Source organism: Protopterus annectens, chromosome 11.part0, assembly GCF_019279795.1.
Source record: "Protopterus annectens isolate FY-2018-M chromosome 11.part0, PAN1.0, whole genome shotgun sequence".
NCBI classification, from domain to species: domain Eukaryota; kingdom Metazoa; phylum Chordata; order Ceratodontiformes; family Protopteridae; genus Protopterus; species Protopterus annectens.
Genome location: NC_056745.1, coordinates 1,371,995,312 through 1,372,021,975, shown reverse-complemented (window position 1 = coordinate 1,372,021,975; position 26,664 = coordinate 1,371,995,312). Strand labels below are relative to the sequence as shown.

The 26,664-nt window shown below is 41.4% G+C and overlaps 1 protein-coding gene across 1 annotated transcript in view; it reads left to right on the top strand.

The window, feature by feature from the left end:
* The window catches only part of SLC35B4 (solute carrier family 35 member B4), a 534,725-nt gene extending 508,754 nt beyond the window's left edge, over nucleotides 1-25,971 (top strand). Inside the window, exon 10 of the mRNA XM_044088668.1 lies at nucleotides 25,453-25,971. Coding sequence (XP_043944603.1) covers nucleotides 25,453-25,699 — 247 coding nt within the window. The 3' untranslated portion in view covers nucleotides 25,700-25,971. The remainder of the gene's footprint in view (nucleotides 1-25,452) is intronic.
* Nucleotides 25,972-26,664: the final 693 nt, after the last annotated feature.

Sequence of the window (26,664 nt, the reverse complement as noted above, 5' to 3'; positions counted from 1 at the left end):
GGGAAAAACTGAAGAGGACACTTAGTGGAGCCAGGGATAATTTCACCGTAGCTAACCGGCACTGCCCGGTGTGCAAAGCCGTGCAAACACAGCTTTTATATTAGGGAAATGAAAGAGATAGAAATTATCCCAAAATGGCCAATAAACTACTAACTTCTGGGCTGAAACCACTCCTCCAGGGACAGATAAGTTGCTCAATGCTCCCCTCTTTCATTGGTGAACAGAGAAACCTCCTTTTATCCAAGTAAGGTATGGGCAACTCAGAAACTAGTATCACAGCCCTGAATTCAGGTCTAGCCTGAAAACTGGACTATACTAGCTTAGAAAGGCAGGAAACAAGACTTATTTGAAAAGATACACTTAAAACAGATTTAAACGACTACAAATGATCAGAAAAGGATGTCACACTTTAGTGTGTAGCCTACAACAGTTAAACAAATTATTTAAACAAAAAATGTTTAAAAGTGCAGGCAGTCAATAAGTACAATATGTGAAAAAAAAACAAGCTTTTAAATCACAATAAATGCTGGAAAATCTGCGTTCAGGCGGAAAACAGTTAAGTACAGCAAGAAAGTACAGAAAACTGATACTTAATCACTCCAAAGTCTCTCTTCTAAGCTAGAAGGCTTGTATCAGTTTAAGGCTTTCTAGTGCTACCCAGTAGGTTAGTTACAGGAAAGATGGGAAACAAGCGCAGATGTAGTCTTTTAAACCAGAAAGTTTAAAGAGACGGATAAACTGTCCAAATGGTCAATAAACTACAATTTCTGGGTCAAGAACCTCTCCTCTCGTGGTAGACAGGCTACCTTGTGCTTACCACTCCCACTGATAAGCTAGAAGGCTTCCTTCCAACATAGAAAGGCTTGCAGGGCTCAGAAGCTTACCAACAGTCCTGGATACAGCAACTCTGTATCTGGACTAAGTTAGTTACAGGAAAGGTGGGAAACGAGCGCAAGTGCGGCTTTTAAACCAGAAAGTTGAAAGAGATGGAAAAAAAACTGCCCAAACGGCCAATAGCTAAAATTTCTGGGCCAGGAACCACTCCTCTTGTGGTAGATAGGATACCTAATGCTTACCACTCCCACTGATAAGCTAGAAGGCTTCCTTCCAACACAGAATGGCTTGGGGGGCTCAGAAGCGTACAAAGAGTCCTGGATACAGCATATCTGTACCTGGACTAGACTAGTTACAGGAAAGGCGGGGAACAAGTACAAACGTAGGTTTTTAAGCCAGCAAGTTGAAAGAGATGGAAAACTGCCCAAACGGCCAAATAAACTACAATTTCTGGGCCAAAACTCACTCTTCCCGTGGAGGATAGGCTACCTAGTGCTTACCATTCCCACTGATAAGCTAGAAGGCTTCCCTCCAACACAGAAAGGCTTGGGGGGCTCAGAAGCTTACTAACAATCCTGGATACAGCAACTCTGTAACCAGACTAGTCTAGTTATAGGAAAGGCGGGAAACAGGCACAAGTGCAGCTTTCAAACTAGAAAGTCAAAAGAGATGGAAAAAAAACTGCTCAAACAGCCAATAGCTACAATTTCTGGGCCAGGGACCACTCCTCTTTTGGTAGATAGGCTACCTGATGCTTACCACTCCCACTGATAAGCTAGAAGGCGTCCGTCCAGCAATGAAAGGCTTGGGGGGGCTCAGAAGATTACAGAGAGTCCTGGATACAGCAAATCTGTACCTGGACTAGACTAGTAACAGGAAAGGCAGGAAACAAGCGCAAACACAGACTTTTAAATCAGAAGGTTGAAAGAGATGGAAAAGCTTCCCAAACGGCCAATAAACTATAATTTCTGGGCCAGAAACCACTCCTCCTCTGGTAGATAGGTTACCTAGTGCTTACCACTCCCACTGATAAGCTAGAAGGCTTCTCTAAAACACAGACGGGCTTGGGTGGGGGGCTCAGAAGCTTACCAACATTCCTGGATACAGCAAATCTGTACCTGGACTACACTAGTTGTAGGAAAGGCAGGGACCAAATGTAAAACAAGCTTTTAACCAGAAAGTAGAAAGAGATGGAAAAACTGCCCAAACAGCCAATGAACTACAATTTCAGGGCCAAAACCCACTCTTCCCGTAGTAGATAAGGCTGCCCAGTGCTTACCACTCCCTCTGATGAGCTCAAAGGCTTCCCTCCAACACAGAAAGGCTTGGGGGGCTCAGAAGCTTACCAACAGTCCTGGATGCAGTAAGTCTGTATCTGGACTTGACTAGTTACAGAAAAGGCAGGAAACATGCTTAGAATTTTTTTTTTTGTTACAGAAAAGCAGCTAAAACAGCAGTAAATACAATTCAAAGTGTAGTGCAGGCCAGCACACCTGAGTGTGTACCTACACTACGGCAAATGCAGTTCAAATAAATGCAATTAAATTAACAAATGACTAAAAAACAAGTGCAGAAGGCAGTAAATTAGAAGGCTACTAACAAGCAGTAATAAGTGCAGAGTAAGAGCGATTGAACAGATAACAGCACGCAGAAGAGCAACTAAGACAGTTACAGTAAGGACAGCTGAACAGAGCAGGATTAAGATGCTACAGGGGTTGTCCTTCCCAAATGCTCTCTTTGTACACAGTAGGAGTGCCTGAAATCAGACTATGATCTCACTGCACTCAGTTGAGTGAGCAAATGAGATGGGCCCAGGAGTATCCAAATACAAATCTACAAGAGGGGCGGGCAGTTTCAAAGCCATCAACATTAACACCAAAACAAGAACAGGGAGGGTGGGTGAGGAACTAACTCTAGAGAGACAGCCATAACTTCAATTGAGTTACTATTCAGTGAAAAACACAAATAAATAAATTAAATACAGTACTATATGCAAAAGAGCAGATAAAAGTGTACTTAAATTCACCTATACGTCCAGCTGATTTCAGGTAGATGTTAGCCGGCCAAAGCTCTGATATTAAGCCCTCCCTCCAGCTCCCAACTTCTTTTGGCTATACTTCTACTTTCCTTTACTATGCTTAAAAGCCTTTTTGGTGTATTTGCTTTTTTGTTGGAGGTATATCTTTGTGTTTTTATGTTTTATTGCTTCCCATTAGGGGGGCACCTGACATCTGGGGCAAGAAAAACTGATGTAATGGCGTCGGCTGCATGTTTTATACCCCTGACGGCCTGACGTCATGGAAGAAGGGACAGCAACCGGCGCAGGACCCAAGACTTTGTTATTCAGGCCGACTGAGGGCAACCTGCAAGCAGATTACCCAAATGTAATGACTGCAACAGTGAATACACTCGAACATCTACATTTATGGTAAGAGTACACAACTGTACTTTCCCACCCTCCTGTATCTCATTTCCTTATGGTCCTTGCCTCTTCTGGGATGTGTTGCTTCAGGGACATGGTAATAAAAATCTGGATAACTTCCAGGTGCAGGCATAGCTGGTTTGCAAGCTGAGTGGGTCCAAGAGATGTAAACTGGATGATTAATGTTGGTCCTGTCCTACAGCTGGAGTCATTCATTTTAGATATCCAGGGTCATTGTAAGTACATGTTACATTTGTATGCTATTGTATTGCTTTTTGAGTGTTTAATACACATTGTTTATATGAGGATCATATTTGGAAAGGGAGACAGTAGCTTGTCCAAATGGTACAAAAGAATGTTTGCCAGAGTGTGGATATGGAAACGAGTGACATGTATAACAGGTGCTGTTGTGGAAGTTTATATAGCTGACATAGTTTAATAATAGTAATTGTGCATATTAGAATGCTGTAATGCAGAAAGTGTATGCATGTTTGTAACTGTTGATTTTTGGTCAGATCTCTCAAGAAATAGTGAAGTTACTGTCTCAAATATGCAAAACTGTAATAAGAAGATTGCAAGCCAACATTTGTTGATTTGTATTTTATGCATGAAGCAAGACTGTGTACCTCCCCAGATCTGTGGTGTAGGGGGAGAAAGCTCATGCTATGGCCTAGATGACCCAAGTTCAAGGAGCAGCTCATGCAACTGGAGGAGCCTGTGAATGAAGGTGAGCATTGAGAGTCTGATGTTGGCTGACCTATCCTGGAGGGAAGGGGTTGGTGGTCCAGTTGGCTGCTTGCTACTTGTAGCAGAGGATTGCAGTGACAAAATCAGCCATGAACCGGGGATGTGGTTGTGGCACTACCAATCTGGTTACTCCACATTTGTGTGGGAATGTGCAAGGGTGCAAGTGTGAGTATGTATACAAGCCAGCAGAGGTGGGATTTGGGCTAAAATGGAAATACTCGAGAAGATGATGACCTCAGAGGACTTGGCATTACTAGTGAACAGGGAGAAATAGTGGCAGCAGGGGCTGTGGCAGGAAGGGGAATCACTGGTGATCAGCAGTCTTCCCATTTGATTCCTTGGGCCACTAGTCTGGAGGGTTTGCTAGAAAGGTGGGGCTGTGGTTGAAGGTCAAATAATGACCATGGCAGCCAACAACCTTCATGAAAGAAATCCTCTTCAGACAGCTTTTGCCCCCTTGCTAGGGATACCCAATATTAGGGAGTGGAACAATCCGAGTCTGGGAGGGAGCAAAAATCCTATTAAAAAAGTTTGTGAACCTCAAGCCTCCTGCTGCATAGTATAATCACCTTTGTGACAGCCATTACTTGAAGGAAGATCAAATCCTTGGCATAAAAGTCAGGTATTTGTTTTTCCCTTTTCTTTAGCAAGTTCAATGAAAGCCACTATTTTGAAGCCTTGTGCTTGAGTTTGCCAATTCAAACAGTTGTGTTTTAGTTGAAACAATAACTCTGTTTCAGTTAACATTATTTAGATTGCATACATTTAACTTTATGACCCTTTCTTTTGAAATTAGGTGTTTGGAAGAAAGGTTTTTTGACTCTGTTCAAAATCCCCTTGTGGGCTGCCAAGACAGGCCAACAAAGATCTGTAGCCTTGCAGTCACGACATTGCACTGCAACATGTTGAATTCTCCCTCCACAGAAGAGTATATTCTTAATGACCATATAAAAATAAGCCTTTATTTGGCTGTTAACTTTCACATGGAAGTAAAACGGCAACCTTCTTGCAGATACGCGCAGCAGTTTGGTTCATTTTGTCTGCTCGTAATTAGTAAATGCTTAATATGGAAGGAAACCATTTTGAAGTTACTACACTGTAGAATCCTCTAGCCTGTGGTAGTCTTAATGTTTATGCAACACAGCAGAAATACAAATTTTAGAATTCTGCAGTGTTTGTCATCATGACCATCAAGCCTTTTATTCTGTGTTGATGTGTGTTGTATGGATCACTTTTGCAGTAAAGTTCCTGACATGAGAATTGACCATAGGTGGACATCTATCTGACTAGTCCACCACTCACATCTTTGTGCCTGCTTGGGGCCTTATTCTTACCACTTACATTCTGGATTGCATCCTGGATAAAAGGGACATTCCATCCCTTCTTTCTTCTGCCCCCCCCCCCCCCCAAACAAGTATATACATATCAGTGTAAGAAATGTCACTGTCACTCAGTCCATCTGAAACCCAGAGCTTCTTTTCCTGATAGTGCAATGAAGTAAGTACCTTGTTGGAGACTTTCTTTTCTTATACTCCTTCTGTGGTTTTGATGCATTTTTGCTGGTGAAACCAGGGGAAATTTAACACATTTCCAGTGGTATGCCTTATATAGGCTTGAAAAGCAGTTGGTGATTATAGATGTCAAATTCCCTACAAATATTTATATAAACAAAACATGTTGGAGGGACAGGTATTTGTCTCAGAGATTACCACTTTTCTGGAACAGACTCCCCATTCATATAAAACAGAGTTCTTCCCTAAGTTGACTCAAATTCAGTTTGGACCAATGGGTGCAAAATTGCAAATTCATGTCTGGCGTTTCACCTGTGGCCTTTATGAATAGGGGCAGTTTTTAGATGCCGTAAAGCACAGGCATATACCAAAGCCTTTTGGCTATTGATAATTACAGAAATTGAGGCATGAATAGGCTTAAAAAGACTCTAGGGCCATTAGCCAAGTAACCTCCTATGGTCCTTTTGTAACTGCATTTTTGCGTGGGAAAGTCTCGCCTTTCGAGTAATTGCCAAATGTATGCAAGTTTTCTTAAGAAAAACACAGACAAGTATTCAGACTATTTTGTGAGCATGACTGACGAAAAAATAGAAGACGTTATGCATTTTCTGAGCCTTCACTGGCATCTTCAGGGAAGTCCCTTTCCTTAGGGCAGCACTTAAAAAGGAACAGCAGTACAAAGCGATGAAGAACAAGAGGACTTTCAAGAGGATGGTAAATGTTGTTTGTCTTTTCGGCTTTTCTCAGTTAGGGGTCACCACAGCAGAACTCCGGTCTGCTAATGATTGGCAGTAGATTTTTTATGGTGCTGAGTTGCCAGCCCGACGCCCAACCTTCAGTGAAGGCATGCCCATTCACGCATGTCTTTCGGAGGCCACTCGACCGCGGGGAGAGCATGCAGACTCCACACAGGATGGTAAATATATTAACTAAATGATTTGAATATGGTTTACAAATGGGTACTTTAATTACTGGAGTAATTTTTTGGAGTAATGTCCTAAGGATAAACAAAACATGATATTGATTTGGAAAGTCACTTGTCTTAAGTGTATTTCAATTGATGGAATAAATGATGCTAACAGTTCTAAAGAATTTCCACTCAGGAATAAAAGCACATAATTATATTTATTTTGGCAAGGCATACCATGATTCCCCTTTTGTAAAGAGGGGAAAGTTGCTCTTCTTTCACCTCAGAGACCTGAGGACACATCAGTCAGTGAGGTGGTTACCTAGTCCTTGTTGGTGACATCTGTTTATCCTGCCAATCTTTGTCCAGTTTTATAGAGGCAGTAGCTAGCATATCCTCATGAGTCAGGTGCTAAAAAGGTTGGTACTAAATTGTAATTCTTATCAACAGTGGATCTCAGTCTGGAGTCTACACTGTGATAGATGAAAATGGAAGCAGACTCATTCGCATTTGGTCCTCTAGATTCCAGGTCACCTAGACTAGAAGAGCAGGGAATCTTGCCTAAGAAAAGGAAAGATGGGGAGCTTTTTAACCCCCTCCCAGCAGGTCACATTTTCTGATACCCCAGACACTGGAGAGACGTACATTGCCCACACCAGCATCCTCCCAGGAGTCAAAGAACATGACTTTACAGGAATTTAAGAAATTAACAGTAGCTAGAGGTTGCGAAATGCCATACTGCTTAACACAGTTGTAAAAGGGGGCATTTCTCCTGACGAGTATTCAGATCTTTCAGAAAGGTGGAAATGTTAGCTTGTACTACACAATGTCTTCCCCACAGGGGTCCATCAAGTGATGAGGAAACCAGCTCATTAGGGGAGAATTCCTTCAGCAGAATGCTGTCCTTAATGAGAGGTCATGTTAAATAGAAAACACAAGAGTTGTCTGATACCAAAATGACAACTTCAGTTTTTTGAGCTCTGAAAAAATTGAAACCCACAGCAATCCCTTCTTTCTCTGAGACTTTCAAGGATGCCTTTCTGGTAGCTTTGCTCGAGATGGATTTTGAGCCTCCCCAAAAATTACAGTTTCAGCAAGATCCACCATCTACAAAAACCTAATTAAGGACCCCACTTTTATCTCTGTGGATGTAGCAAAGGGTGTTGAGCAGTTTCAGACTCCAGTACTGATAGAGCAGAGTTCTGGACAGATTTGGAAAAAAGATAGCAACTAGAGGAGAAAGTGCAGGATATAATCTTGAAGACACAGATTGCCCAAATGATACAAAAAGTGGAGAAGTACATTATCAGGTGCGGCTACAGTGCAGTCAGTACAGCATTAAGGGTGGCTGTTGGTCATTAGGCAACACAACTGGTGGAGGATCCACCCATCAGTGGGAAGACGTTAAAAAGGAGCTATTCAGTACTACCTGGGTAAGGAATTCTTGTAATCCAAATAATAATATAAACATACTGGAAAAATTCTTACAATATATCAATAATACAGTAAAATTTTTGAAATTTACTTATAATGTCCAAGAAAATAATATTAACTACCTGGATGTAGATATAACACATGACAAACAAACAAATGTTTTGAAAACAAAAATACATAGAAAACCTACATTTTCAAATGCATACTTGCATTTTGATAGCTGGCACCCTGACCATCAGAAAAAAGCCATAGTTAAGGGGCAGATGGTCAGGGCAGCCAGGATGGTCAGCGAGGAAATAGATTTCTTAGAAGAAATGAAATACATTATGCAATTATTCATGAATAGGGGATACCCAGAACAGTTTTGTGTTCAAATATCTAAAGAAGTAATAAATAAAAGAAAAAATGGAACATATACGGCAATTTTACAAACTGGTGCAATATCAATCAATAAAGAAGACATAATGGATCAACAATCTTATAATAACATTCCATTATACATTATTAAATTTGATGATTGTTCCAAAGATATAGAACACATTATCAAGAGAAATTGGGATTTCTTTGTTAATGATAAAATTGGGAGACAAATATTTCATGGAATAATAAAATTTGTATATAAGAAGAGTCCTTCCTTTAAAAATATATTAGAAAATAAAAGAAATACTGAAAAATATACAAGTGTAAGAGAAGGAAATTTTAGATGTGGGACATGTAGTACATGTAGTTATATTCATGAAACCGGTACTAATATTAGGATTAATGAATGTAATATCAATATACATGGGCATTATAATTGTTATACAATTAATATAGTATATATAGCCTTGTGTCAACAATGTAAGGCCTTTTACGTGGGAAAAACGAAGAGAAAATTTAGAGAACGAATCAAAGAGCATTTATTAGATATTCAGCATCAGAAAAATAGTAATGCTTTAGCAAGACATATTATGGAATATAATGATCATACATTCAAATTTATGGTTGTAACTCAAATAAAACAGGATTTACAAGGAAAGATCACCATGTATCACTTGGATATGGAAGAACTAAAATGGCAAATATTACTTAATTCATGTATACCTCCGGGTATAAATGAATATATGACCATCATGCCATTATTAAAATTGAATAGAATATATAATAAATGATAAATAGTATCAACTATATACATTATATTATATTATGATTAATTCTATTAAACGCATTGGTAAAAACACAATATAATAAATTTATTGGAATAATTTATGGAAATATATAAACATTTTTGGATTTAATAATTAATAGGTTGCATACTATATGTACAAAACAATATATACACAGTAATTGTATTAAATAAGAAATATGCATACCATATACTCCATTAAAATATGGTCAAGTTAATTGATAACAATCTAGTACATTAATAGTACATTTTTTTAATTTATATATAGATATAATGGTACATAAAATATTCATACACGAACATTTAACAACATATAGGTTCTAAATAGGTTCTAATAGAGTATATTCATGACAATATGAATATAAAACATTATTAATATATATAAGATAAATTCAACATTAATAATGGTTTTTTTATGTATATTTGTAAGAATAAGTATCTGTATACAACTTACAAATTGATCATTTGGACACCTTATAAGTTATTTTTTAGTATATTAATGTATAATTAATTTAGTAAAAGTATACATGAGGTAGAGATGCATAAATATGTTTTGTATTTGAATAATATGTTTTTTTAAAATAATGCCATTTCCCTTTTAAGAATTTACGGCGGGAAATTAGGTTATCAATTGAATGATTATTGAATAATCAACAATGTATAAAAGAAGTGAGGTAGAATGATAGAATGTATTCTGAAGAAGTTCGTAAGGACGAAACCTAGGTCAACAATAAAGCAGTGTTCGTTACAAAGTTCGTTACAGAGTTTTTCTTGTGGCTAATTGGAGTTGGTTAGTACCTGCAAGTTTTAAGTTTTGGTTTAGAATCTGTTTCATCTCCTTATTGGCATCGGCCTCACCTTGCTTTTTACAACAACTGGTGGAGGATCCACCCATCAGTGGGAAGACGTTAAAAAGGAGCTATTCAGTACTACCTGGGTAAGGAATTCTTGTTCAGGAGTTTCTGAGAATGGTCATTTTAAGCTGGAAGAAGGCAGCAAAGTGATGTAAACTACAGTGGTACCTTGGTATTCATTGTTAATTAGTTCCAGAAGGCATGTTGAGTGGCAAAAACAATGAATAACAAACATTATTCCCATAAGGAATAATGTAAATTGAATAAATCCATTCCAGACACCCAGAAATTCCACATTTTATAAGGCATTTTATGCATTAATGGAGTTTTATTTTACTAGTAAACAGTATAAGTTCACTTTTAAACAGTATAACTTCACTAATAAACAGTATAACGTCACTTTTAAACAGTACAGTGCAAGTTCACTAATAAACAGTAGGTACAGTGTATGTTCACTAATAAACAGTACAACTTTAAATTTTAAGTTTGTATAACTTTGATGGCCTAAAGGGATGGTGGTGAGGAGGAGAGATGCTGTTGTTTGGAAGGAGAGTCCAGTTTTATAAAAACTTTAATCAGCTGCCCTTCAGGGGTTCTTTCTCTTTTTGTTTCCTCTGTCTTACCACTGAATCCTGCTTGATACGCACTAGGTTTAATTTTCACTAGAAACCTATCCAATGATGCTTGTTTTTGCCTGCATTTCAAGATGTCTCTAAAGTGGGACATTGTTTGATCATTGAGCAAATTAACATTGCGGCTTGTTAGAGCTTTTTCAGGGTGATATTTTTCCACAAAATTTTGAACTTCTACCCATTTTGCACACATTTTCTTGAGTAATGAACTGGAGACATTCTCCCTTACCTCCTCACCTGAAGACAGTTCTTCAGTCACTATCTGTTGTTGCTCCCTCTGAAGTGCTGACCTCTTCTTTACGCTCAACTAACTCCTCCACATCATCAGCATTGACCTCCAGGCCCATGGACTGCCCTAGAGTCCCAATTTCCTCAACAGTATCTGTAGGCCTAGGATCAGTCTCAAAGCCTTCCATGTCCCTCTGAGTTGCAGCTTCTGGCCACAATTTCTTCCATGCAGAGTTCAGGGTCCTGTGAGAGACTTCCCCCCAGGCCTTTTCAATAAGATTTAGGCAGTGGAGGATATCAAAATGTTTGTTCCAGAATTCTCTCAAGGTCAACTCTGTATCTCAAGTCACTTCAAAGCACATCTGGAAAAGTGCCTTTGTGTACATTTTTTTTTAAATTAGAGATGACCTGCTGGTCCATGGGCTGGATCACAGGAGTTGTCTCAGGAGGCAAGAACCTCACAGTGATGAAATTAAACTACTCCAGCAAGTTGTCCTCCATGCCATACCTGTCAACTGTACAGATTTTTGCAGAATGTCCAGATTTTTGCCTCCTATATCTGGTCTGTTTTTTTAATAAAATTATTGTTTTCTGGCAAATTACTGACAAATTATTAAAGATCGAAGTTAGAAAATAATGAGACATTTGAGTTTCAGACCTCATACCCTTCAAAAAAATTCATGCTAATGCAAAACCTGTTGTTCTATCAACTTTCTAAGTTTATAAGAGCAATATTTAAAAATTGTCCCTATGTGTGGGTCTTTGTCCCACTTTTATTTATGGCTTTGTCCAGATTTCTTGCTCTAAGAGGTTGAGAGGTATGCTCCATGCCAGGAGGGTGAGCAGGAGCATTGTCCAAAACGAGCAGAGCCTTTAGAGGCAAGTCTTTCTTCAATAAATATTTTTTCACAGATGGGCCAAACACTTCATTCATCTACTCCATGAAGAAATACCTGGTGATCCAAGCTTTACTGTTAGCCTTCCACATTGCATGTAACTTGCTTTTTATCACATTATTTTTCTTAAACTTGTGGGTTTTCACTATGATAGACTAGCAGAGGCTTAAGTTTTATATCCCCACTTGCATTCCCACACAACAGAGTTATCCTGTCCTTCATTGGCTTGTGCCCTGGTAATGCCTTCTCCTCTCGAGTGATGCAGATCCTGTTGGGCATTTTTTTCCAGAACAAGCCTGTCTCATCACCATTGAACACTTGTTCGGGAATAAAACCTTCAGTCTCTACATACTTACTCTTGAACAAATCCAGAGGCAGCTTCTTTGTTGGCACTGGCTGCCTCTCCATGTCTGACCACACTATGTATGCCGCTTCTCTTTTTTTAAAGCTTTCAAACCACCCATGACTGGCTTTAAACACTTCACTACTCTCAGCATTCAGTCCAGGCTTGTTTATCAACAGGTCAGCATACAGCACTTTTGGTTTTTCACAAATCATGGCCTGTGAAATAACTCAGCAGCTAACTATTTTTCATTTATCCATATCAGCAACAGTCTTTCCACTTCCTCTAGTGTCTGTGATCTTTGTTTGGTTACAACTTTCACTCCTTTAGCAACATCAGCTGCTTTGATGGCGTCTTAATTTTTCAAGATGATGGAGATCATTGTTCTTGGCATTCGGTAGTGTATAGCGAGATCAGACACAGAAATACCACTCATATTTCTCCATCTCCTTTTTCTGCTGTATCGTGGTTCTGACTAATTTTCTTTTCTGTTGGCTGTTATCACTAGTCTTCTTAGGACACAAGGTTGTACAGTTCTGTGCTTGTTTGCACAAAGAATAGCAAGCAAAGACAAATAGTGTACAAAGGACCTGTTCTAGAAAGCGTGACAAGTACCAGGATTTTTTGTAGTCAAAATGCAACAAATACCAAATTCGGCAAGTTTCGAGGCTGATGAGTACGAAGGTATCACTGTATAACACAACTTTTCATCACCCTGTACTCAAATGCAGCAGAAACTACCCTTCAATTTCTGGTCCATTACATATGTGACAGGTTAAAAGGTATTAAACAGAGAACAAGGCTTTTGAGAAATAAAAATGGTAGGGGGAAAGAAGAATAAATAGGCTAAACTGCAGTCAGCAGCCTGACAAGTTCATCCAATCAGTCCTGACTCAACCAACCCTCCCACATCTGCACACCACAGTCAGCCTCTTACTTAAGGGAGGCTAGACCATTTCCAGGACAACTGGATAAGTATTACATCAGACAGTTGGTTGAGGAGTGTAATAGCTTATGGATAAAGAGTGTATAGTACAGTTAAAGTAAATCCCACCCCTTACAGGCATACTTCCCATTCTAGTGGACTACATAGACCTGGACTTTCCCTCTGTTCAACCATCTTTTACCTTGGGGAGCCATGAGAGAAAGAAGTTTCTACTCCACCCATTTCTTGGAGGCTAGTTTTGGAACTCCCCAAGACTGAACCTGATTTTGAGTTCCAAAATTCAAAGTACTTTCCCATGCAGTCCTTCCCCTCTTGCCCACTAGCATTGTATCTGAAGGGCAATAGTTACATGTTACAATTTGTCAATAGCACTGAATGTACATAGTTCAGGGTGGGAGATTGCCAATTTCAATTTTCATCCTTGCCCTTTGGGTGCTTTGTGGCACCTAGAGTATTCACAAAGTGTCTTGACTACTACTGTGGCTTACTTGATGACAAAAGGGGCACATGTACCTGAATGATTTTCTTTATCAGGAACTGAACTGAACTGAAGAAAGCAGAGTTTCAAGAGAAGCTGGAGAGAATTTTTCCACAGTCTCTCCAAATAGAGCCATGTGCCAGACATAGCCAGAGTCATTCTGGAGATGGTACTGAACACAGCAGAAAACATAGTATACATGCCAAAGAGGAGAAGGCCATGTTTCTGGGAGCCTTCTTTCACTTAGTCTAGCAGGACTTTTGATATGTGCTCACCACAGACAATACAACAGTAATGTGGTACATAAACAGGCAGAGAAGAATTCATTCATGCTCCCATGCAGACTAGCAGTACAAGCATGGGATCAGACTGCATGAGCAAGTGTGGAGCTCAGAGCAGTGCACATCCCCTTATGCAAAATAAAACTGTAGCAACCTAAGGGGGATCTCTCTCAGGAGACTACAAGAATAAGTTGAGTGAAGAGATGTTCTTGGGACTGATGGCAAGATGGGGGACTTCAGAATTATATCTTTTACTTCCTGGAAAATCATCAGCTTCTGGGCTACTGCGCGAGTCTCCTACAAGGCATTATTTGGAGAGTTGATGTGTTCTTCCACAGGTGGAACCTGTTCTGTATGTATAACCCCCTTCTCACTAATTCCAAGGGTGCTAGAGAAGGTGAGAATACAGACACCTAGAATGACTCTGATAATGTGCCCAGAAAGCCCTGGTTCTCCATGGTGGTACAGAGGGTGAGGGGACTTACCTGGCATATTCCAACCACAGAGGTTAGACTATCTCACTTGGAGTTCCAGCACCCTGATACAGCTGAAGCAGCAGGGACTTGAGCTGGCGTTTTAGATAATCTGATTTGCATTCCTCTCAAGCACCTTCTTTTTAGTGTGCTGTGTATTATGAAGAAAGCCAAAAGTGGTCTAATCTGGGAAAATGGAAAGGATTTTCCAGTTTGTGCAAAAGGAGAGAACAGGATCCATTGTGAGTAGGCGTGTCCTCGTTCTTTCATATTTATCATTGTTTTCAGCAGAATTAACCTACCTTTCCATTAAAGTGCATTTATCTGTCATTTCAGCATGCATTCCAGGGCAGTAGGCCTTGGGAAACAGCTTGCTTGTCAAGGAATTAATGGGGTTAGTTCTTGAACATAGACCAATTAGTGTGACTGTTGCGTCACCTGTGGATCTCCAGTTTTATTTTGGTAGAAGAGGTGACCCTGGACCCATTTGAAGTGGTGGCATTAGTCTTCTGTAAGTACCTGTCCTAGAAGACTATCTTTTTGTTGGCCATCACATTAGCCAGAAAAATTTCAGAACTACAAGCCCTAGAAATGATTTTCAAACAGCCATTTTATGGTGTTCTATAAGGGCAAGATTGGTTCAGAACGAACCCTTCTTTTATGCCTAAACTTGTCTATAATCTCCCTTAATCAGACTATAAATGTAACTGTGTTTTTGTCAACTCATAAGAAAGGAGCAAGGATCATGCACTTATTCATCGTCCTATTCAGGAGATATCTAAATTGCCTGAAGACAGAGTCCATAGGACTAACAGAGTAATAATTTTTTGCCTTCACCCAAGAAAGTAACCACTCCATTGAGACCACATCCACCCTCTGATACCTCAGCATATGGCTAAACCGTAGCCTGAAATTCCACACATATTGAAAAAAAAAATCAAAAATCAGCTGCTTATTTTTCTGACCTCAGAAACCATCACCATTGCTTTCACACATCACCCCAACCCCCCCCCCCTCAAGCCAGGCATCATATTTGCCCAACTTGAATATGGTCTGCTGTTATTTGCAGCTGGCTCAATCAAAAACACATCAAACAACCATCTCCAGTAAAATGTCTCTTCATAGTAAATTCTCCATGGCTAGTGCACCATCAGTCACTTAAAAAGGCAAAATGACTACTTGCTCAACCACAGCTAACAACCGTTGGCTACTATTTAAACTTCTATACATATGCAAACTCCTTACTAAAACTCTCTCTGGTTACATTCGTAGAAACCAATCTAATTCTCACCCAATCCTCCAGACTCGTAGAACTAAGCTCCAGTATACAGTTTTGTCTTGCCTTCGCATTATAGCAGTCTGTACCCACCAGCCTAAAGGAACTCAACAACTGTTCTAAGTTCAGACCTTTATTCAAAGAATTCTTGATTAACTAAAACAAATGCAGGTGAGTAAATGTAAGTAACATCACCTAACCACTTTCATCTCAGTTTTACTCTGTGTCTTGTCTCTTTTTCCTTGACAGTCTAAAAGGTGTGCAGGCTTTCTACTCATTTTGCATTTCAACATCTTTTTTAGCAAATATGATGTAACCTGATTTGCATATTCCTTCTTTGTGAATGGGCGTACCTCCGTTGAAGGTTGTGCGTCAGGGCCGGCAACTCGGCATGTAAAAATCTACTGCCAATCATTAGCGGACCAGAGTTCCACTGTGGCGACCCTTAACCGGGAAAAGCCGAAAGACACAACAACAACATTACCTTGCCGTGTAACTTTGTTGTACTTAGAACAAGGGTTGATCCTATAATTAGTCATGTTTGACCAGTGTTCTATCCCAATAAATAAACATAAGTACAGGACAGTAGGCCATTGCCTCATCAAAATGTTCCCAAGTGTCTCGCTTACTGCAGTAGTTTTTGCTATGAGAAGCATGGGACGGCAGTTTAAGGGCAGATTAAGGTAAGCTCCACAAGGGCAATTCCTATCTTCAGCTGCATTCTAGAGGAATGTCTTTATATAAAGCATTTGTAATGCTACTCAGTGGTTGTCTGTTACACATTTTCAAAATACTGTAAATTGTATCTGCAGTCTAGGATTATTGCACAGAGTTCAGGACTACTCTTCTGCAAGGTCTCATCTAAGAGTATTCCACAGGATGACCACTGCACTTTTCCAGCTCACTACTTCTGAGGTAACTGTGGCAGTCTTCCCATATGTCAGGAACTGTACTGCACTACAGCTGTTTAACTGTAAGAAATCCGCCATAGTAGTAAGTGATCGAGAGAATCACTGTTACACTACTCCTACCCCTTGCATTTATCTACTTTTACCACAGGGCCAAACAGCAGGATACAGTAATTGACTCCCAAAAATGTAACTTTTGCATTATGGTAGATCTTCCATATGTAAGGTATAGCCTTCTTCTCACAGCACAGGAGAGCTGCCTGTTTTTATACTGGATGCACATGTGTATCCTCGCCTAAGGAGGAGTATTCCCACCTCCATATCTCCATGGAACTCTGGGTTCTGGCTATTTGGAGATTGCAGATGAATTCCATATTTTAGGAATTCTACTCAAAGTGATCCTACTAAGGTAGCTGTTATAGAGAGTTTCTCATACAACTGTACTTTCCCCATTCATTCTTCACAATCCAGCAGCATACAAAGCTGCCAGGGGCAAGAAGCACAGAGGCAGGAGCTGAGTAGCGCAGCCCTCACTCTTTGAAATTAGATGATTTTTTTTAATGTCTGATTGTCTCCTTCTGGTTTGCTGGCAAGCAAAATTCAATGCCAACTGTTTTGGGCTTGTGCAGGTAAACACATTCACATACCTGAACTTTCAGCTGAAGAGTTAGTGCTTTTTGGTCAGCTTATACCCCCTCCCTGAATCTTTGTGCCTCTGTAGCTTGCAGTTTTGAAAAGACTTCTCCACAGTTGCACTCAAGCAACAGAACTCTTTCAATTCTCTTCTGCTAGGATGAGCAAGCTGGTGTCAGACTCTTCCTTTCCTCTTTCTCTGGCTGATGTCTTTTGCACTTCAGGCCTTTTATCAAACTATTTAGAGCACAGTCATGACTAAAATCTTCTGCAGTGTGGAATTAGCTTTCAATACATGCCACTTTTAACAGTAGAGTGAAGTAAGTACGTCACTGGGATTCAGTGGTTAGCATTGCAAACTCTCAATGTTTGGTTCTGCAGTTCAGTTCCTGATTGGGATATCTTCTCTGCAGAGTCTGCATGTTTTTTTACCATGTACTCTGTTTTGTTTCCACATCATAAACAAAGGCCAATGTGAATTAGCATTGATGATCCTATAAATTTCCTTTACATTTGTATTTTGTGTGTGTGTGTGTTTTAGTTCTTCAAGCTGGTATCCTGTAATAAGTTTCTGTGCACTGGCTTCTCTGTGACCCCAGTTAGATAAAACAGGCATTGCAGAATGAATAAATGAATGGAACATTATAAACCATAATATTTTCAGAGTGCAATAAAACTTAGGTACTTGCTAGGATAGTAATCCATGAGGATCTGTGGAGGCCTAGACCTTCATTCTCCAGACATTTTAGTCCTAGCATTTTAAGTAGGATTGATACAGAGACCTTTGTATTTTAAGTATGAATATCCCAGAGCCAGGCAGGCATTTACATGTTACCCCTATCCATAAGGGACAGTGGTGCTGAACCAGGGGTGAACTTGCAGTTTTCCCATCCATTCATCCTACAATAGTGTAATCACTTGAATAGAGTACAAGACTTATTTTGCTTTACATGAAAAAGAAGACGATTCCAGAGAAGTGGTATTCTCTTTTAAACATACCTATCCCCTCCAGCATGTTATATTTAAGTTGCAGAAGTGATTAAGACATCTTCAGCAAGTGTTAATGCAATTATTGGCCTTGCGGGTGTGCAGTAGGTTGAAAAGAAATGGGGTCGGTAGAGGCTTTGCAAACAAGGTAGATCTCTTCCTTCCATAGTCTGTATGTGACCAAAAGGAGGGGCAAGGCTTTGAGATGGCTGGTGTAGTTTGTGATTCAGGCCCTTGATTTTCATGGTGGGAAAGCCTTCTGGTTGTTCGATTTGCATCAGTGTTTGGATAGGTTTATACCAGAAGAGACATTATACCGAATGATCTGGCTAATAAATGCAGAATAGAATGGAAAGATCACCTCCCTGAACCTAGATGCCATACTGTTATTAATAAGTTGCACAATAAAAAAAGAACTTTCTTACAATAGTGAATATGTGATGATCGAATGACGGATCATTGTTCACATGGGTTCCCAGGTGTCTAGCTACTGGATTAAATTTTACGGGTGTTTTGTCAATATGTTAGTTACAAGGGATGTCATGCTTGCCAAAGAATACTGTTGTACATTTTTTGGTCTTTAGTTTTAGGCCATAGCTTTGACACCAGCTATTTGTATGTTAAAATGAATTTAAAATGCAACTGTATGTATCATCCTGAAAGCAATGTTATTTCTAGTTATATATTAAGATGTTAGGAACGTTTATGCCTTTATCTGGCAGTTACTGTTAATGCCATTTATAGATAGGAATAGATAGGAATATGAAAACTGGGTCAAAACAGAAAAATAAGTTGAGTAGCCATAAAAACCTTGTCTTGATATTTCATTTCAAATATACTGGAGAAAAGGCTGCATTCATTTCCTTATGCCTCCTTATTTTGCTATTCTGTTGCATTTGACCATTGTTACCACACTCCCCTTCCACTGTTTGTCAGTAACCAACAGTAACGTATCGTTTTACTTTTATTTTCATTTAACTTCTATTGACAGTTATTTTCTTGAGTTTATAATCTTTGGCTAGAAAATGGACTCCGGTTTCTGCTGTAGAAAAAGTAAAGGGACCTGAGAGGCAGTACAGATGTGAAAGCACTGTCTTGAAAATAAGCTGTAATAGAACAGATATAGGTGAAAAATGAATAAGAAGTTATGTCTTACCATAACGTTCCATGTTAGTTGTCTTCTTCTCGCCTTCTTTCTTGCTGGATGGGTTCGGAGCCGATCCTCGGCTCTGACTCTGCCTATACTATAGCTCGAGAGCTATTTTTACTGGCTCGAGGCAGCCCTATATCCCACAATACCATGCGCTAACTCCCCAGATCTCGTTTGGAAGCTAAGACATAGTATAAACAATAATATTATAATAATAATATTATAATCCTCTTTTACTAGAAAATATTACCTGCTAGTAACACTAAGGATACAAGGAAAAGACGCCACATATTGTATCTCCAGAAATGGAAGGACTCAGAATCTCGAGTCTGTCCAGGCTAGGGGGCAGGAGGGAGGGACGCAAGAAAGAAGGCGAGAAGAAGACAACTAACATGGAACGTTATGGTAAGACATAACTTCTTAATGTTAAGTTGTCATTCTCGCCTTCATTCTTGCTGGATGGGACAGCGTCCCTAGCATCTTAGTCCTGGGTGGCTCAATGAAACAGACTCCTGAGTACAGTGGAACCAAAATCAGCTCTATTTCTGGAGGCTACAAGCTTGTAATGGGAAATAAATGTATGTTTGGAAGCCCATGTAGCTGCTGCACAAATGGCATCTAGTGGTAACCTTGCTTGAAACTTCGTTGAAGTTGATAGAGCCCTGGTTGAATGAGCCTTAGGCCTAGAGGGAAGTTGCCTGTGCCTCAACTCATAGACCAAGGTAATAATAGATGTCAGCCATCTGGAAAGAGTAACTTTTGAAACCGGAAGCCCTTTCTTGCCTGCCGCATAAGAGAAAGAGCTGGTCTGACTTTCTGAATTGTTTTGTCCTGTCTAGGTAATGCCGTAATTGGTGATGAACATCTAATGAATGTAACTTTTGTTCAGCCCTGTTGGTATAGTCTGGGAAAAAGACAGGTAAATCAATGGAGTGGTTTAGATTTGCTTCCGATAACACTTTTGGTAGGAAGGAAGGGTTTGTCCTGAGAGTTACCCTGTCTTTATGAAAAACCAAATAAGGAGGACGGACAGACAAGGCTTGAAGTTCCAAGACCCTTCTGGCAGATGTTATAGCTACTAAAAACAGTGTTTTCCAAGAAAGAAGTTTGAGGGAGCAAGAAGCTGCAGGTTCAAAAGGGGGCAGAATTAGTGAGGTTAGAACTAAATTCAAATCCCATTGTGGGGGTGGATCTTTGACTGGAGGTCTGAGCAAAAAAATGCCCTTGAGAAAGGCTTTACAGAGTTTGTGGGACATATTTGCTTCTGAGAGTCCAACATGAAAATTAGCAATGGCAGCTAATTGTACTCTGATAGTGGCCGATGATGACCCAGAATGAAAAAGCTCCGCCAGAAAGTCCAGAACCTCATGAATGGGTGCATGGAAAGGATCTAAGGACCTAGTTTGTGCCCAGTGTGAAAATCGCTTCCATCTACTAGCATAAGTCTTTCTAGTATTGGACTTATGGGAGGCCAGAATGATATCACGAACAGGAGAGATTAATGGAAGCCTGGCTATGGCTGGAAGTGGAGCAACCAAGCTGTGAGGTTGATGGAATGTAGAGACTGATGCAGCTTGCCCGTGAGGTGGGTCAATAGATCCGGAAGGGGTTCCAGATGCCAAGGCTGTTCCAGTAGGTATTTGTGCAGGAACGGGAACCAAACTTGTCCAGGCCAAAACGGGGCAATGAGGATCATTTTAGATCTCAATGCAGTTGCTTTCTGAATTAATTGCGGGGTCAACGGAAAAAGAGGAAAAGCATAGAGGAGACCCCGGGGCCAAACGTGAACAAGAGCGTCTCTGAGGGGTTGGCCTGGCAGAGGAAAAAGTGTGAAGAAGTCGAGGCACTTGCTGTTTTGGGGAGTTGCGAAAAGGTCGCAGCAAGGCTGGCCCCACTTCCGAAAAATTCCGTCTGCTACCGCTTGATTTAGAGACCACTCGTGAGGCATGAGGATAGTTCTGCTCAATCTGTCTGCTATGACGTTGGACTTCCCGGGGATGTGCGTTGCTATCAGAAACTGTTGAGATGAAATCACCCATTGCCAAAGTCTGAGTGCTTCTCGACAGAGGGGATAGGACCTTGTTCCGCCCTGCTTGTTTATGTACCACACCACAGACATATTGTCCGTTTGAATTGCTATAGTCCCCATGGGAAGAGAGCTCTGAAGGGCTTGCAACGTCAAAAGCACCGCCCTCATCTCCCGGACATTTATGTGCAGGTGGCATTCTGACTGTTGCCAAGTGCCCTGGACCGTCCTGCCCTGATAATGCCCCCCCCCACCCGATCAGGGAGGCATCCGTTGTGACAGTGGCAACTGGAGGGGGGAGAACAAAGGGTCTGCCCTGAAAAAGCTGAGGGGAAACCATCCACCAGGAGAGATGTTTCTTGCAAGATGGGGTTATCCAAATGTTGTGGGTCATTGGTAGCTGTTGAAAGGACCACTGAGAAAACAGCATCCACTGAAGGAGCCTCATGTGGAAGCGGGCTAATGGAAGTAGAAGAATCGCCGCCGCCATGAGGCCCAACACTTTCAATACTCTGTTGACCTGGACTTTGTTAGGCTGAAACAGGGACTGAACATTCCGCCTTATGTCTGTCACTCTCTGGGGTGGTAGTGTTGCAGACATTTCTGTGGTGTTTAATACGGCGCCTATAAAGTTTATACATTGACAAGGCGACAAGGAGGACTTTGCAAAATTTATAGAAATATCCAGACTGTTGCAAAGCTGAATAGTGTAATCCCTGGCCATTATGAGATCCTGTTTGGTGGTAGCGGAAATGAGCCAGTCATCTAAGTATGGAAACACCTGGAATCCTTTCTGTCTCAGGTGAGCCATGACCACTGCCAAACATTTGGTCAACACCCGGGGGGCTGTGGTGAGAACAAAGGGCAGGGCCCTGAATTGAAAATGACTGACTCCCAGCTGGAAGCGGAGAAACCTCCTGGAGCGTCTGTGTATCTTTATATGGTAGTACGCGTCCTGGAGGTCTAACGAGCACATCCAGTTGTCTCTGCCCAAAAAGGGTAGAATGGACTGCAGTGTTACCATCCAAAATTTTGTCTTTAGTACAGAGTTGTTTAACCTGCTGAGGTCCAAAATAGGTCTCCAATCTCCTGTCTTTTTTGGTACCAAAAAGAACCTGGAGTAAATTCCGGATCCTAGCTGATATTCTGGGACTGCCTGGATGACTCTTTTTTTCTAACAGCTTTTTTATTTCTAGCTGAGCCTGACCCCTTTGTGCGGGTGGTACGTCTGGTAGGGGTTTTGGCGGTTGTACCGGAGGGAAAGTGAAAGGGATTTTGTAACCCTCGGATATGATCTTCTGTACCCATGTGTCTTGGGAGAGGGATTGCCAGGCTTCCGGGTACAGAGATAATCTTCCCCCGACTGCCTCCGAAGACGGACAGTCGGGCAGCTTCTCAGGGATGCTGAAAGGGTTGGTCAGGAAAAGATTCCCTAGAACCCTGGTTCTGAGGACCCCCTCTGCCCCTGGGGCGGCATCTGTTATTATTTCCCCCTCTGCCTCTAGGGGGAAATTCACCACGTGCGGCAGGTGCAACTCCCTGAGGTTTGCGGAACCACATCTTTCCCCCCTTCTGTCCCTTAGGATAAAGTCTAGAAGGTGTGGAAAAACGGACTTCCACGGCAGAGAGAGTTTTACCATCTTGCTGGCATCTGGTGAGGGTATTCTTCACCTGAGGTCTGAACAATTCTGAACCGTCAAAGGGCGTGTTAGTGAAGGACGCCTTGAAGGGATCAGCAAAGTTACAGAGTCGCATCCAAGCGTGACGTCTCAACGCAATGCCTGTGCCAGCGGCCCTACTTGCTCCATCGGCTGCATAAGAAATAAGCCGCATGGAGGAGTTAACAATGGAGTTCAGGGTAGCCAGCTGAGAGTTTATTTTGTCCTTAAACCCCGCAGCAGAAGGATCCTGTACCGTTTCACCCAGCTCTTTGAGCAAGTCTCTCTGAAGGCGGGTGAAATGACATAAATAGTTCAGCGATCGCATAGAAAAGGTCGCTGAAGCAAAGGTCTGCTTGCCGTACCTGTCCATGGTCCTGGACTCTTTGTTAGGAGGATGAACAGATACAGAAGGATCAGCCAATTCCTTCTTAGTGGCTGCTGCTACCACCATAGCATCAACTGAAACACCTTTGGTGAGAGAGGATTTGTCATCTGGTGCAGAAATAAATTTAAAAGGCCTCCTAGGGGTAGGTTCCATTGAATCAGGATCTGCCCATGCCTTTCTAGCCACTACCTCCATTAGTGGGTCGAAAGGGGGAGACACCCAGGAGGTGGAAGGGTGATATCCAAAAGCGTCAAGGTAAACCGACTCGTCCTCGGAAGGTTTGAGAGTGGACCAATTTCCCCTCTGTCTTAGGATTTCCAGGATGTCTGAAAAGGAGACATCTTCAGAGGGGGGATCTGGGGGAACCTTCCGACTCATCCAAGTCGGTGTCCGACGTGACAGACTCGGGGGAGTCTATGTGCTTCCTCTTGCACTTTCTTTTCCTAGGGGGTTCCCCTGAAACTTCAGGGGAGCCCTCGGAAGAGGAGGAGACACCCAAGGTGGGGGTACCCCATACTTTGGATCTCTGCTGACAGGTGCAAGAGAATGGCCAGAGACTGTAACAGGCACTATAGAGGGAGGAGCCGCAGAACTTAACCTTGGAGTGGACACTGGGTCCAGCACACTCCTCATCACCTCAAAGGCTCCCCCATCAGATACCAAACACAGCACCGGCTCCGAAAAGACCGGAACCGCCCCCAGAACCGACAGAGAAGGCTCCGAGAATGATGTCGGGGCCGTAGGGAGAGTGGGGTCGGACAAGGGTCCGATGCCACTCGCCCCCTCGGAGCCGACAATGGAGTCTCGGCACCCAGACCTCTCCATGGATGGAACCAATGAAGAGGTCGGAGCCGATGACACCGGAGCCGAAGGAGGAAGTATCTGCTCCGACGTGGGCAAGGTCACGGTTCTGACAAACTCCGGCTCCGAGCTCGAGAAATGAGTCTGAGGAGGAATGGATAGCTGTATCGAAGGAGCCAGAGTCTGGTGAGATGGGCTCTGGAGCATTTGGGCCAGCGCCTGAGATTTTATAAGTCTACTGACCACCCTCTCAATGTCGTGGTCGGAGAGCCTGGATGACCTCGATGAATGAGTCCTATGACTCCGCTCCGATGAGAGGGGACCTCGGAGCCGATCTAACGGACTCTAGCGAAGTGGACCTAGAGCGCTTGCGCGCTGGGGTCGGCTCCGATGATGGTTTCGGAGCGGAAACCACTTTGCTCGCCTCGGAGCCGTCTCGATAACGCCAGCCCTCGGCTCAGAAGCTGGAGCCAAGGGTTTGGTGGTTTTTGACAACTTCCCCGAGCCAGACTTGGACGGGGAGTCATCAGGCTTTAACAAGCCCCTTAGGATGAGCTTGTTACACCTTTCCTGCAGGACTCTTGAACTAAATCCGTGACAAACGGAACAAGAGTCCTGCAAGTGTAAAGGCCCCAAGCAATAGACACAAGAAGTGTGACAGTCTGTCGGAGACATTTTCTGACAGCACGAGTCACACTTCTTGAATCCCAAAACCTTAGGGTCCTTTGACATCCTGACAAAAAAAGGAACACAGTCAGTCCACACACACACACACACACACACACACACACACACACACACACACACACACTTAATTAAGTTAAGTAGAACTGACTAAAAAAAGACCCACACACACACTGAAAGGGGTGGGGGAAAACTAAGGAAAAGCCCGTAGGCCCAAGATAAAAAAACTATCTAAGAAAGGGAAAAAGGGCTATTGAAAAGGGTAAGGCAGTTAGAAGGGACCTAAAGAAGGGTAACTAACTGGAAAAAAAACTACTAAAACTGAATATAATCTGAAAAATCACTTACTGACCAGAGCCGGTAAAAACAGACTACCTCGCAGCGACGCGGCAAACGAGATCTGGGGAGTTAGCGCATGGTATTGTGGGATATAGGGCTGCCTCGAGCCGGTAAAAATAGCTCTCGAGCTATAGTATAGGCCGAGTCGGAGCCGAGGATCGGCTCCAAACCCATCCAGCAAGAATGAAGGCGAGAATGACAACTTAACATCAATTAATTAAAAAGGCAATGCATGCAAAAGCAGAACTGCATAAAGCAGGAAGCAGAAACATAAGTCTCTTCAAGGTAAATACCTTAAATAGTGGGAGTATTATAACAGGTAATTATTATATTGATGCTGGTCCAATGTTAAATGTTTGAGAAATCTGATATGACAAAAAAAGTGTTGAAATTGACCGTTGCTATTGTATTGTTTTTTGTGTGTTATATTTGACTTAACCACCCTTTCCAGATATGTGTGCATTCGAGCTGTGTTTATTCTCACAACGGAATGTGCCTCACTCACTGTCACGCTGGTTGTGACTCTACGCAAGTTTGTCAGCCTCATCTTTTCTATTATTTATTTCCAAAATCCTTTCACTGCCTGGCACTGGTTTGGGACATTTGTAGTCTTTGTTGGAACACTTTTGTATGCAGATGTGTGGAACAGCATCCGGTCTGTATGTTGTAGTCATAAACAGGAAAAGAAAAAGGAATAAACACATCTAGAATAAGAAAGAAGTTTACGTACTTGAGTTTTTTAAGTATTTAAATCTAGGCAGAGATAATCCAGTACATAATGGTCACGTTTGCCGCATCAGTGTAATAGTGTGTGTGAGCTGACAGCCATACACTTTGGTGCTAGAGTTCTCAAAATGAAACAGTCATATATTTATAATTGTTACATTTTAATTTTTTTATATAATGCAGTATACTTTTATAACTGTATTTTAATGTTAAAAATCTTATATTAAAGAAAAACTAAATAGTGTCTGTGCTGTTTAATAACTCATGTGACTCCTGGAAGATGAGATGGTGAAGTAAAAGTTGACTTTAGCTCTGTGACAAAAAATTGCTTGAAAGAATTTGTCAATATATACTGCAGTTGGTCTATCGCAAATATGGTGTAAATCACAGCCTGCCAGCAAAATGTTTGGGATCTGTACTATAGGTTTTGCAGAAAAACGGCTTAATCTCAAGACATAGGAAAATAAGCAAGATAAAAACTGTAACTCCCCTATAGTTCTGATTTTCACTTCATGCCTCCAAGTTATACCTCTCAACCTGGAAACATCAAAAATCTGGACAAAGGCCCATGAAAAGTAGGTACAACTGGCCAAAAATCTGTATACTGGTTAACATAACATTTGCATGCATAATTATGTGACCCCCACCCACTCCAATGGAGTTGTGGGATACCAGCATTCAAATGCAAATTGAACAGACAAAATATTAAACACAGAATATAACCAAAACAGTAATATTTTATTTATATTAACATTTTTGAACTTGTATCAAACTTTAAACTTGTGTAAAACTAAAAAACAAAGTACTGAAACGAAGCAACCAGGCAGTCTCTCGTTGATATAAAACCAATAAAAATTTATTTTGTACAAATGATGAGTACTTTCGCTAAAAAGCTTCTTCAGATCAAAAAACAATTTACATACTAATGAATTTCATT